General features: G+C 45.9%; 1 protein-coding gene across 1 annotated transcript in view; it reads right to left on the bottom strand.

The window, feature by feature from the left end:
- The window catches only part of PTPN2 (protein tyrosine phosphatase non-receptor type 2), a 119566-nt gene extending 112017 nt beyond the window's left edge, over window positions 1-7549 (bottom strand). Inside the window, exon 1 of the mRNA XM_068234699.1 lies at window positions 7282-7549. Coding sequence (XP_068090800.1) covers window positions 7282-7338 — 57 coding nt within the window. The 5' untranslated portion in view covers window positions 7339-7549. The remainder of the gene's footprint in view (window positions 1-7281) is intronic.
- Window positions 7550-12766: the final 5217 nt, after the last annotated feature.

The following is a 12766-nucleotide window of genomic DNA, read 5'->3' as shown; positions in this document are numbered from 1 at the left end:
ACTATCCAAGAGTGTGTCCAGCACCACACAGAGGTCCCATTGGGGGAAGAAAGGCTTCCGTGGGGGTCTTATCTTTTGTACGGCCTGAATAAACTGGATGACCAAAGGATTAAGAGCCCATCTTTCATTTGTCAATGCAGAAAGTGCCGAGACTTGAACTTTAATTGCAGATACACTCAACTGTTTATCCACTCCTGTTTGAAGAAATCCTAGAATGTTCTGAATTGTTGGCATAAGCAGATTAAAGTTGTTGTGAGATGCAAAACTTACAAATCTTTCCCAGATTCTATGATAAGTAACATTAGTAGACCTTTTCTTGGCTTTCAGTAGAGTAGAAGTCACATCATCAGAGAGACCTAAAGACTAGTACTTCTTCCTTTCAATTTCCAGGCCGTCAAACTGAGATTGTTGACATTGGGATAAAGGAGGTCCTGTTGACTCAGTAGGTCCGGAATCTGCGGCAGTCTGATTGGCCGTTCTATTGCCAATTCCATCAGGAACGGAAACCAAGGTCTTCTGGGCCAATCGGGTACTATAAGTATGATCATGCATTGTTCGTGTACCAACCTCTGCAAGAATTTCAGGATTAGAGGGAATGGAGGGAAGGCATAGCCCAGGTTGAAATGCCACGGGAGTGTTATGCTGGGAATACACGTTAAGTTTTTACTTTAGATAGATGGGTTCGATAGATAAATTCCAACCTGTTGGATCTGGTCGATTCTACTTTCGTTTCGATTCTCCTCATTCAAGTGAATGTAATTGATAAGAAAAGATAAGGAATCGAGAGGGGAATCGAGCAGTGAATCGAGAGTAGAATCGAACGAAAGCGAAAACGACGGCAAAAACGAACGCAAAAACGCATCGTGTATTCCCAGCATTAGGCAATCTGTCCCTACTGCCGACGGGTTGTAATAGCGGGAGTAGAAGACTGGTAGCTTGGCATTGGCTGGAGAGGCAAACATGTCCACCTGTGGAAGACCCCATGTTTCTACTAAATGCCAGAATACTTGATTGTTCAGAACCCACTCGTGCGGATTTGCAAACTTTCTGCTCAATTGGTCTGCTAAAACATTCTGTTGGCCTGGAAGATACACGGCTATCAAGGTTGATAGATACCTCTGGGCCCACAACATTATGAAGCTCACTTCCTGCATTAGTGAGTGGCTCCTCGTTCCCCCTTGTCTTCTGATGTAGGACACTGCAGTTGTGTTGTCTATTTGGAGAACAACATCCTTCCCCTTGATCAAATGCTGAAATGCTTTCAGGGCTAGGAAGGCTGCTCTCAGTTCCAATATATTTGATGGGACTCCCGTCTGTCAGACTCTCCATTTGTTCTGGACCTGCACCTCCTCGCAGTGTGCTCCCCACCCTGACAAACTGGCATCTGTGGTGATCACCACTGGAATGTCTGGCTGAAGCTGGAATCCTTTTATCAGATGTTTCTGCTGAGTCCACCACTTCAATGAGTTCTTCACAAACATTGGGAGTAATATCCTCTGTGACATATTTCCTTTGTTCCAATGCCTTAGGAAGTATACTTGTAGTGATCTCAGGTTCCAGTGTGCCCACTTCACCATAGAGATTGTTGATGACAATGTCCCGATAAGGCTGAGACACTCCCTTGCTGATGGGGAAACTCCTGTTATTAGTGAAGACACTTTTTGCTGGATCAATTCGATTTTCTGAAGGGGTAGACAAACCTCGTTCTGATTTGTCTTGAACCTGGCTCCTAGGAAGACAAGATTTTGTGCTGGCGTTAGCTGACTCTTCTTGAAATTTATTATCCATCCCAGAGCCTGCAATGTTTCTAACAGAATTTGCTGATGGTGAAGAAGGAGAGAACGATCTTGATTGATTAGAAGTATATCGTCGAGATAGTGGAACACTCTGAGACCCCTTTGTCTTAGGAAGGCTATTACTGGGACCAATACTTTGGTAAAGGTTCTTGGTGCTGTTGATATTCCGAATGGCAGGCTCTGGAATTGCCAGTGTTGATCGTTGATTGTGAATCTTAAGAATTTCTGAAAGCTCGATTTTATTGGTATGTGCAGGTAGGCATCCGCCAAATCTACTGTCGACAACCAATCGTTCCTTCTGACGACCTTTATGATGGTCTGTAAGGATTCCATTCTGAAATGATGGATCTTGATATATCTGTTCAGGAACTTTAAGTCCAGAATAGGCCTCCATCCTCCTGAATTTTTTGGTACCAAGAAGAGAGGCGAATAAATTCCCATGAATTCTTCCTTCTTTGGAACCCTCAGGATTGCTTTGCTTTCTTCCAAATTCCGTACATAATCTAACAATATTAGACGTCTGCTTCTGTTGAGAGGCATCCTTGTCTTGACAAAGCAGGAAGTTGGAAGGGCTTTTTTGAAGCTCCAAGAGTGTCCCTTCCTTAATGTTTTTGACACCCAATCGTCCCTGATCGTTTCCACCCAGACCTGCCAGAAGGCGCGTAATCTTGCTCCTACTGGGTGTGGCTGGGCGGATGCACCTTCAGAAAGATTTTTGGTTTGGATTTGCTCCTGAATTAGGCCTTGACTTGTTGGTTTTAAGAAAGGACGATTGAGTTCCTCTCCAATTTTTGTTAAATTGTCTTCCTGGCTTGTAAGACCTGGCCTGCTGAAACCTAGAAGAGGAAGCTGATTGTCTTCTAGCTGGCTGTTGTCTAAAGGGCCTCTTCCTATCTTGCGGTAGTAGGCCTGATTTGCCTCCAGTCACTTTCGCAATGGCTCCATCCATTTCTGAACCAAAGAGATGCTTCCCGTCAAACGGAATCCTACACCAGTTGTTTCTTGAAGACTGATCTGCTGACCATGGCTTCAGCCATAAGGCTCTTTTTGCTGTGACATTATGCAACATAGCTCTAGCTGAAGATCTAATGGTGTTAATTTGCTGCTTCCCCCATAAATTCGCTTGCTAACTTCAGTTCATCTAGAGCCTTGATGATCTCCTGTCTGTCTGTGTCGGAGTTCAGGGCCGTCTCAATATTATCTATCCAAACCTTCAATGCTTTGGCCAAGGATGTTAGAGCCACCGCTGGTTTACATGCAGCGCCAGAAGCAAGAAACGCTTTCTTGATGTCTATGTCGATCTTTCTGTCTAGTGGGTTACTGAATGACACTGCATTGTCCATTGGCAGGGTAACATGGCGGGCAAGTCGCATGATAGATGCATCTACAATGGGGGCGCAGTCCACCAGTTTTGCATCCTTTTCACTGAAAGGGTAGAGTTTGGCAAACCTGTTTGATAAGGATGGCTTCTGTTCTACTTTATTCCATTCTTTAAGAAAAATGTCCTTAATAACCTTCATAAAGGGAAAATTATTAGGTTGCCTATCCAGGTGTGGATAGTATTTGTCAGGTTCCTGAGGGGAATCCTTATCTTCCTCCCAAGCTATAGCGGACTTGATAGCAGTTACAAAGGCTGGTATCAGCGCGAAGTCAAATCCCACTGGAGGTAGACTAGAGGATGATGTACCTTCCTCCGGTTGTGGCTGTGGAATTGATGTAGTTGGGTGCGAAACTGCCATCTTATTGAATGTATCCTGTACAGCCTGCTGAATGAAGGATAACACCTGCTCATTATCCGCTTCTTTGTCCTTCCCCAGTTCCATAAAGCATGCTTCACATACCATTTTGTCTGGGAGTGCGGGTTGTGCACAGGACCAGCAAAGAGATTTTGCCGGCTGCGAATATCTTTGCGACTCCATAGTGATCGCATTGGGGGATCTAACTCTCCTAGGAGGACTATATGACTTTCTGTAAGAAGGATATGTGTAATAATCAGGGGAATATCTTCTCCTAGGAGACCTTCGGTCTCTGGAATCATGCCTGTGCCTTGGCGATCTGCTCCTGCCAGACCTATAACCCCTGCTTGAATAATATCTTTCAGGAGACTTTCTAGAAGGGGATTGTCTCTTAGATGAACGCCTCTTAGGCAATTGTCTTTTATCCCGAGATCTTTCCCGTCTCTCAGGAGTTTTTCTTCTAGATGAGCTTGCATCATGAGAAGAATGCTGAGAAGATTGCCCTTCCCTGGATCTTGAACATGAGCGTGATCGGGTATGGGTTCCCCTGGGGGACTGGTGACTTTTAGACACCGCTTGTCCCTTCTCCCTTTCTCGCGGACTGTGGAGACACAAAAAGAAAAAAAGAGGGTATGTTCCACTAAGAAATCCGTGGTTTTTTTTGTTTTGTTTTTTGTTTTTTTTTTAACAGAAAGGGAGAATGCACTCTTTTATTTAGATACCATATAGACCCGTGCTTAATATAGATAATGGATGCACCCCAAGTGATTATATTTCTTTAAGGATTGTAGAGTGATCATTGATCACTCGGATACCTTTCCTGGTGGGAAGACTGGGTTTTCCTTTGATCTTTCATTCTATAACAAATATTGGCAAACATCAGCAGGCAGCAGCAAAAAAAGATAAAAGGAAATATATTACCTATATCCAGGGAGATGCCAAATACCTGATCCTCCCGATGGGGGTGGCTGAAGTTGAATCCTTGAAGCCAGCAACCTGAGCGCTCCCGCAGTAACTACTGCACCTGCAAAAGGTTGTGGGGTGATGCTGCCGCCGGCGCCGAGCAGAGCGATCCCACAGCGTCCACCACTGCCCGCTCCGGCGTCCTTTTGAATATCCGTAATCCGGAAGAAAAACTCCTCCACCAATCAGGCGCGTCTTCCCGCATCCGTCCAAAGCTCGCGGGAAGATGACGTCAGCAGTGTTGACCGCTACAGCGTCCTCGGAACGCGGAAGAAGCACGGTCTATCCTCTTATGCCTTACTAAACTTCAGGCATAAGAGCTGTGGATGGGAGGGAACCCTGCATCTATAAGCCTCCTTTAGAGGCCGCAATGCTACCGCAACAAGCGGGAGAGGCTGAACCCGCTCTATACGCCCAGATGGAGGTAAGCTCCCAAACAAAAAAGGCGCTCAAAACAAAATTTAAAAAAGGAACAAAAGAAAAACGAACTGTCCATTCGAGGGCAGAAAAAGAGAATGGCCAGGAGGGGGGGGGGTTCTGAGAATTTATATATGAACTGTCCTATCAGGGGTCAGGAGGCGTGGCCTAACCCAATGTATCTCGCCATCTCTGTCCAGGAAATCAGATCTCTGCTTCTACGCTGACACCCCAAATTATCATGAATCCTGGGGTTTGACGGAAAATGTACAATGATCAGTAAAAACATTTTTGTGGCACAAAAGATTAATTTATGCTAGAAACACAATAAGGCTCCTTTCACACCGTGCCCATTTCGACATGCAGCAACTGACAAGATCACATCACAGAGGGATGCAATGATGTCCATATGAGTTTATCACACTGTTTGCGGTGCTTTCCATCTAGGTTAACACACAGCATGCAGTGCATTCACAGAGCAACGAGTGGGTTTACATTGGCAGTGAGGCATACTTTCATTGTACTTTATGACTTACTGTATGGTCACACTGTAATGCTGGGCATACGTGGGTCGATCCTAATCAGCCGCTCGATTCCCCGCTATTGTCCGCCGGCGGGGAATCTATCCGGCAGGTCATCGGACCTGTCGGATATTATCAATCGAGCCATCAGGCTCGATTGATAAGCCTGCCAGAATGCAGTGTATGCCCAGCATAATGGAACTGTGCAATCTGACTTTTCTAATACCTTGTGATTGCATAACATCACAACTTGCATAGAGTAAAAAGAGCCTTACACAACATCCACACTAAACAATAGGTTTGAAAGAAAGAAATTTTTGGAGCTAGTATGGCTTAGGTAACCCCTACTCAGCCAATTAGACTGCTTAATGTTGTAGATGTTGCTGAGATTGGAGAACTGTACCCGGATTAGTTGCAGGGACAGAAGCCCCTTTTTTCTGTGAGATGCATGCAGTAAAATATCACTACTGTGTAAGTAAGGGTCGTCACACTAAATACTGATCTCTTTGACCAAAAGACTGCATAATTATTCATAGTGTATATCAAAGTGAAACTAAAGGTAAAAAAAAGTACCCCTAGGGGGTAATTACCTCGGGAGGGGAAAGCCCCTGGATCATAGGTCCTTCCCCTGTCCTCAGAAGTGATCCAACAGTGAGAGCCTCAAAAGTCTGCCAGTCGCTGGATTGGACTGGCTGAGGAAGAGGGTATAAGGCCACATTAGGATCCAGAGGCTTCATCCTCCATAGGTATCTTTTTATTTGTATTTTACAGGACAGGTGAAGCAAGAGGGATAAGGAGGATGCCATATTTATCTCCTGTTAAGCAATACCAGTTGCCTGGCTGTCCTCCTGATCCTCTGCTTCTAATACTTTTAGGCCCTGTTCACATTACAAACGCGGACGGCCGTACGTTCGGAACGCAAGGCATACGAATGCACGCCATCCGCGTTTGTATGCGTTGCTGATCCCATTCACTGAAGTAAATGGGTCAGCCGCGCGTTTATGTAAAAAACGCGTGCAGCATGCGTTCCCGGACCGCACTGGTCCGGAACGCATGCAGTGTGAACATCAGACAGTGCACTCTATGCACTGTGATGTGCGTGTCGGCCTCCTGCACGCGTTCCCAAATCGCAGCTGGAAACGTGTGCAGTGTGAATGGGACCTTAGCCATAGACCCTGAACAAGCAGATCAGGTGTTTGAAATTATGGTCAGATCTGACAAGGTAAGTTGCAAGCTTGTTTCTGGTGTTATTCAGACACTACTGCAGCCAAAAAGATCAGCAGAACTGCCAGGCAACGGGTATTGTTTAAAGGGAAATAAATATGGCAGCCTCCATATTCTTCTCACTTCAATTGTCCTTTAAAGGGAACCTAAACGGAGGGATATGGATGTTTCTTTTTAAACAATACCACTGGCCTGTCAGTCCTGCTGATCTCTGCTGCAGTAGTGGTTGAATCACACACCTAGAACAAGTATGCAGCTAATCCAGTCTGACTTCAGAGCACCTGATCTGCATGCTTGTTGAGGGGCTGTGGCTTAAAGTATTAGAGACACAGGATCAGCAGGAGAGTCAGGAAACTGGTATTATTTTAAAAGGAAAACTCCATATCCTTTTCAGTTCGGGTTCCCTTTAAAGTCACATAGGAGTATAATGTACACTCAATCTACACGGATTGCTACCACACGCTAAAACTTCACCAATTTTAGCGAGGATTGTGCAATAAGAGGCTGGCACAGTGCACAGAATAGGGGCACAAAGTGGGGAAGGCAGATGAACTGTGAATGAACCTAGAGAATGGAGTGGCTGCCTTTTCAGATAACAGCCAATAATAGGTGTAATACACTCACTCCATAGAGCTGGATCCAGCGGTCGTCCTCATCTATACTTCGAAATTCGTTCTCCATATCGCAAACCGATCCCCCGGGAACTCTGCTCCGCCCTCACAGCTCCCCGCCTGGCTGCATAGCTGACCGGCTGAGTTCACTGTTCTGCACCGCTCTTCTCGGGAGAGGAAGAGGAAACTAGCAATAAACCCGACCTGCGACACCAATCGCTACACCGGCCTCCAAAACCACGCCCTCTTCCGGTTATCGCAATGCCCACTTCCCTACATCATAAGCTCAGCCTGCCTCTGGTAACCGGCAAAGAGATCTGTTAGCCAATAAGCAACCAGCAAAGATAATTCGCTATTGGTTTTGTTACTCCACCCAGATGGAGATCCCCTGTACAGAGTAATACACTGTAATCTCGCGGCACAGTCATACGGCCGCCATCATAAATGAGGGCAAATGAACACCTTTCCCTCATATCTACAACTAATCATTGGTACTGGATCTAAAACCGAAACCAGTGCAAGAAGAATTGGAGGCAATGTGGTGCAGAAGTACAAAAAAAGCGAGTAATCATACTAAAGTTAAAAAAATAAAAAAAAATACAGTTTAACTTACCTGGGGCTTCTTGTAGCCCCTAAAGTCATCCTACAGTATCTGCTCTCCATCAAGCAGCGGTGACCCCCTCAAAACTGGCCAGTCATGGCCAGTCGGAGGCTACAGCGCATGCGTGGCCCTAAGCCGCACACACCCGGCTCTGCACATGCGCAGTAGCAATTTTCATGCATAGCTCCCAACTGTCCCTTTTTCGGAGGGACAGTCCCTCCTTGGGAGCCCTGTCCCTCTTGTCCCTCTTTCCTCCTCATTTGTCCCTTTTTCAGGAGTTTGTCCCTCTTTCTATGTAAATACATATATTTCTGTACTAAAAATGTGTTTGATTGACTCTAAACTTTATTCCCAACCTTTAAATTGATACATTACTAAATTTAAAAGGTTAATATGAAGGAAAATGAACCAGGATAGAAAGGACCAGTGTGGTTTGAATTATAAAACAACATATTTCTCTTATGAAATCTTTATGGTATGAGTGGCTAGGGGCGTGGCCAGGGTTGTGGCAGGGGCGTGGCTTAAGTGTCCCTTTTTCTCATCTCAAAAAGTTGGGAGGTATGTTCATGTAATGTGCTTCCGCAGACTGCGCCCGGCCGCAGGAGTGTGGTGAGCAGGCGCATGCCCGGCAAGCTTTGCAGGGGGTCGCTGCTTTCCAGAAAAATTCAGATGGATGTGGTGGGCACAGGATGACTCCAGGAGACTGCAAGAAGTCCCAGGTAAGTTAAACTGATTTTCTATTTTGATTTCCCGAGATGGGCTCAAAAACAAAACAAAACAAAACAAAAAAAAACTAGGCTACCTGATCCGCAGGGCTGAGCAGATCAGATAGGCGCAAAGGCCCACTTTCACTTTCGTGACTTCTGGGTCACGACGCTGCACTGAGAGACTGTGTGTCTCTCATAGCGGCCAAGCGAGAGAGAGCTGCCCAACGGCAGCTCAGGAAACCCTGCAAGAATATTTTAAACCGGGAACTGCTCTCCTCACTGTGTACCTCTAAGTTAACAACAAATCTTGTTGCCAAACTGGGGGGGCTATAGCGCAGCAGTGGGGGGAGCAGAGCCAAGTCATTAGGCAGAGGACATGCCTGTGTGTCCCATCTGCCCCCGAAGATCCACCTCGGGATCTCTTTAAAGCGGAATATAACCCTGCATTTCAACTTTGCTTCTAAAACATTATTTACAGTATATTATATGCAACCAGCATTTTTTTTTACTAGACCAGCATTGGAAGGGTTACACAGGGCTTTAAAGTTCCTGGAGATTTCTGCAGAGCATCGGAAGCTGACATAGATACATTTTGTTTACATAAATGTATCTAAGTGTTGAATGTGACTCATCTCTCTGACTGAGAAGGAGTTGGAGGACAGCCAAAGAGTGTGTAACATTTCTCAATAGATACATATAACTAAATAGAATGTAACAATCTGAACTTCTGCATATCTCTCCACGGAACTTTAAACCTCTGTGTTTAACCCTTCCAATGCTGGTCTAGTAAAAAAAAATGCTTTTTGCATATAATATGCTGTAAATAACGTTTTAGAGCAAAGTTGAAATGCAGGGTTATATTCCGATTTAAAGAGCTCTTGACCAGGACATCTCCATATTTTCACCAGAAGTGCCTCTAATCTCTGAAAAGGACTGCACCATTCTCTGTATGGACTAGACAGTCACTTTAGTTCTGCAGCACGCAATAGCCAAGTGACTTTGCACCTATACTGTCTCTCAGCTATTGCTTGCGGCAGTACTAAAGTAATGGTGCAGTCCTTTTTGCTTCCAGGCTGGACAGCACACTGACAACTATGCAAGGCTCCAAAATCAACTGTCCATCAGCTATTTTTCGGAGACAAAGTTCTATTGAGCATGAATAACGTGGCCCTAGCATGATGACTCATGATTGGAAAGTCATGAGGTTAGGGCACACTAAAAAAAAAAATCTAGGGAATATCTATACTACACTGCTATTTGAAATTCTAATTAGTTGGGGTATGGAGGTTGCCATTGTAATCTCTATAGCTCACAACCCTCTTTTGGAAGTAAAATCCCCAGCTATAGCTCAAATTCTCATTCACAGTACAATTAACAGAGACAGACCATACTTGTGTACACAGTCAATGACCATGCCATGGTTTTACACTGAATATTTTGCGCATTTAGTGCACATTTGAACATCCACAATAGGCTTCTGGCACCTACAGTCCAACATTAAAAAACACTATGTAGCCCCTTCCTCTACCCCCCCTTCCTCAAGATAGTACTGTCTCACCACCAGCTTATATGGCAGTGGAAAACAGAGCAACCCAGGGGGATGGCTAGGTAGCCCACGGCCTACAGAAAAGTTCGAGAAAGCCCCAGGTAAGTATAGATGGTGGTACTTTGTTAATCTCAGGTTTCCTTATTAAGTGTGCCTTTAGGGGGGAAAAAAATTGTCTGATGCTGGGGATACACGGTACCTTTCTGTACCGTGCATCGACCAGCTGATCCTGCCAGCTGATAATATTCAGCTGGCCCAATCAAGCTGCTCGACCCTCGCCCTCTCGATCCAACGGCGGACAATGGCAGGGAATCGAGCGCTGATAAGGAAGCGCTGGCGGGGACGAGCGGTAATCGATCAGCGCGGACGAGCGGGGACGCGGCTGGGGTCGATCCGGCGGCTAATCGGCCACCGTATAGACCCGTGTATTCCCAGCATAAGTTAGATACTTACCTTAGTGGAGGGAAGCCTATACATAATCCAGAGGCTTCACCAATCACCTGAGCTCGCCATTCCAGCGGTGGGACCTGACGCGGCATGATGAGATAAACGTGAACATAGTATCAATACTACTCGGAACTTGCCAGGGTTCACTTTTTATTATTTTTCATTGCAAGGGTCAGTGCCAGTGCTTTATGTCGACAGGTTCACACTCAGCTTGAAATCAGTCTGTTTCACAGAACAGACAATGGACATGTTGACTGGTCATAAGTTAAGCTAGGTACACACGATTTATTTTATTTAAGTATTTATAAAGAGCCGACATATTATGCAGTGCTTTACAGAATATATTGTCTTGTCACTAACTGTCCCTCAGAGGGGTTCACAATCTAGTCCCTACCATAGTCATATGTCTATGTATGACGATACACGATATAATTGATTTTTTCCAACATGTCCGATCTGAATTTTGATCAATTTTCCAAATTGACTTCTATAAAAGTGAAAGGAAAAATCGATCAAAATTTAGATCAGGGGGGGGGGGGGGGGGGGGGGCGGAGCTAGCCATGGCGGCGTAAAGACTTATCTTGACATAGCTCCTCACTCGAGAAGCCTTAACTACCCGACCAACGGCGTACACCCAAACAGAAAACCAGCGAAGTATGCCTGGAGAGTCCAAGAAGAGGAATACAACAAATAAAACGGCTAAAAAGGAGAAACTAACCCAGCAATCCGTGTCAAAATTCCTAACACGACCTGCCTCACCCGAACCCAAGATGGCGGATGCTCAGGTCACGAGGGGAGCTAAAGCAAAAGAGGACTTAAATGAAGCTACCACACGCTCGTTGAACGAAATAAGAGACTACCTCCATAGTCTCCCCACAAAAAATGATCTCACCGAGCTTGCAGAGAAGATTACTGCGAACAGAAGAGCTGAACTCCAGTCTCTGGCCTCGGCGGTATCCGACAACAACACTCGCATTACGGCAGTAGAGGTAGATCTGAAAGCCATACAAGCTGACTTCGCAGCCCTACGGGAATCCCAGAAGCGTCAGGCAACTGTCAATGAGACGCTGCGGTCTGGCATGGAGGACCTACAAAACAGGAGCCGCCGAAATAACATTCGGCTCCGAGGCCTCCCGGAAACAGTGGAAGCTGACCAGTTAACTTCCACGGTAACCGCCATCTTTAATGGCCTTCTTGGAAACCCCGACGATACCACTATTCGAATGGATCGCATCCACAGGGCACTACGAGCCAAGCCAGCAGAAGGTGACCCACCTCGTGACGTTGTCTGCAGGATCCACCACTTTCCCCTAAAGGAGAACATCATGAAGGCAGCGCATGGAAATTCGCTACGAGGGACACCAGCTGAGCCTTTACCAGGACTTGGCTCCCTGTACGCTGGCCCAGCGAAGAGCGCTTCAGCCACTCCTAAAAGAGCTCCAGGAGAGAGGTGCCGTATACAAATGGGGGTTCCCATTCCATCTGCAAATCACACTGGAGGGGAAATCCTTCACGCTACGCACTCCAGAGGAACTACCAGAGCTGTTCAAATCACTAAATATACCGGAGATTGAAGTCCCAGAAGGCGCAGCCTGAGCAGCTCTTTATTGGCCTACCTCAACGCTCACGGAAAAGACAAGCACGGAACAAAACCCAGGGAGATGCCTGAACATTCGCTACGGATACAGATAAGTGGGGCCCTTGGGCGGAAAATCAGACTATGGAGGGGGTGCTAGCTAGGTGGGGTGGGGGAGACGGGGGGGGGGGGGGAGAGGCCTTCAGATGACAGAGAGGACTAACTCTTTGAGAACGATTCACAGCCTTTCCGTATTAACTTCCGAGGTCGGGCCACGTACACCCCTTTGACTGCCAGATATACATGAAAAGCGCCGGCTCTTTGCAGCCCCGGAGGAGTCTTATACTGCTATATACTGCTGTAGAGGAATACTCCACAAAGGCCGAGATAGAGCTGCAGAAGGGGCAGATCTTAGCGCTTTAATAGCTCAGACATATTATATTGCTCTGCGGTCTTGAGATACATTTTCCTCACACGTATATACCCCATCTGCACCACTCTAATGTCTACTATAGAATATTTGCTATGAGTAATAACCTAATGTGCATAGTTTTGTAGCTTCGTATAGAGATTGTGTGCGTAGGTGCTTTAATATGTGTCAAACAATAGGTTCTGTGTGAC

The sequence above is a fragment of the Hyperolius riggenbachi genome, chromosome 5 (genome assembly GCF_040937935.1).
Source record: "Hyperolius riggenbachi isolate aHypRig1 chromosome 5, aHypRig1.pri, whole genome shotgun sequence".
Classification (NCBI taxonomy): domain Eukaryota; kingdom Metazoa; phylum Chordata; class Amphibia; order Anura; family Hyperoliidae; genus Hyperolius; species Hyperolius riggenbachi.
The sequence above is the reverse complement of the archived record's forward strand: the minus strand, read 5'-3'. Positions and strand labels throughout refer to the sequence as shown.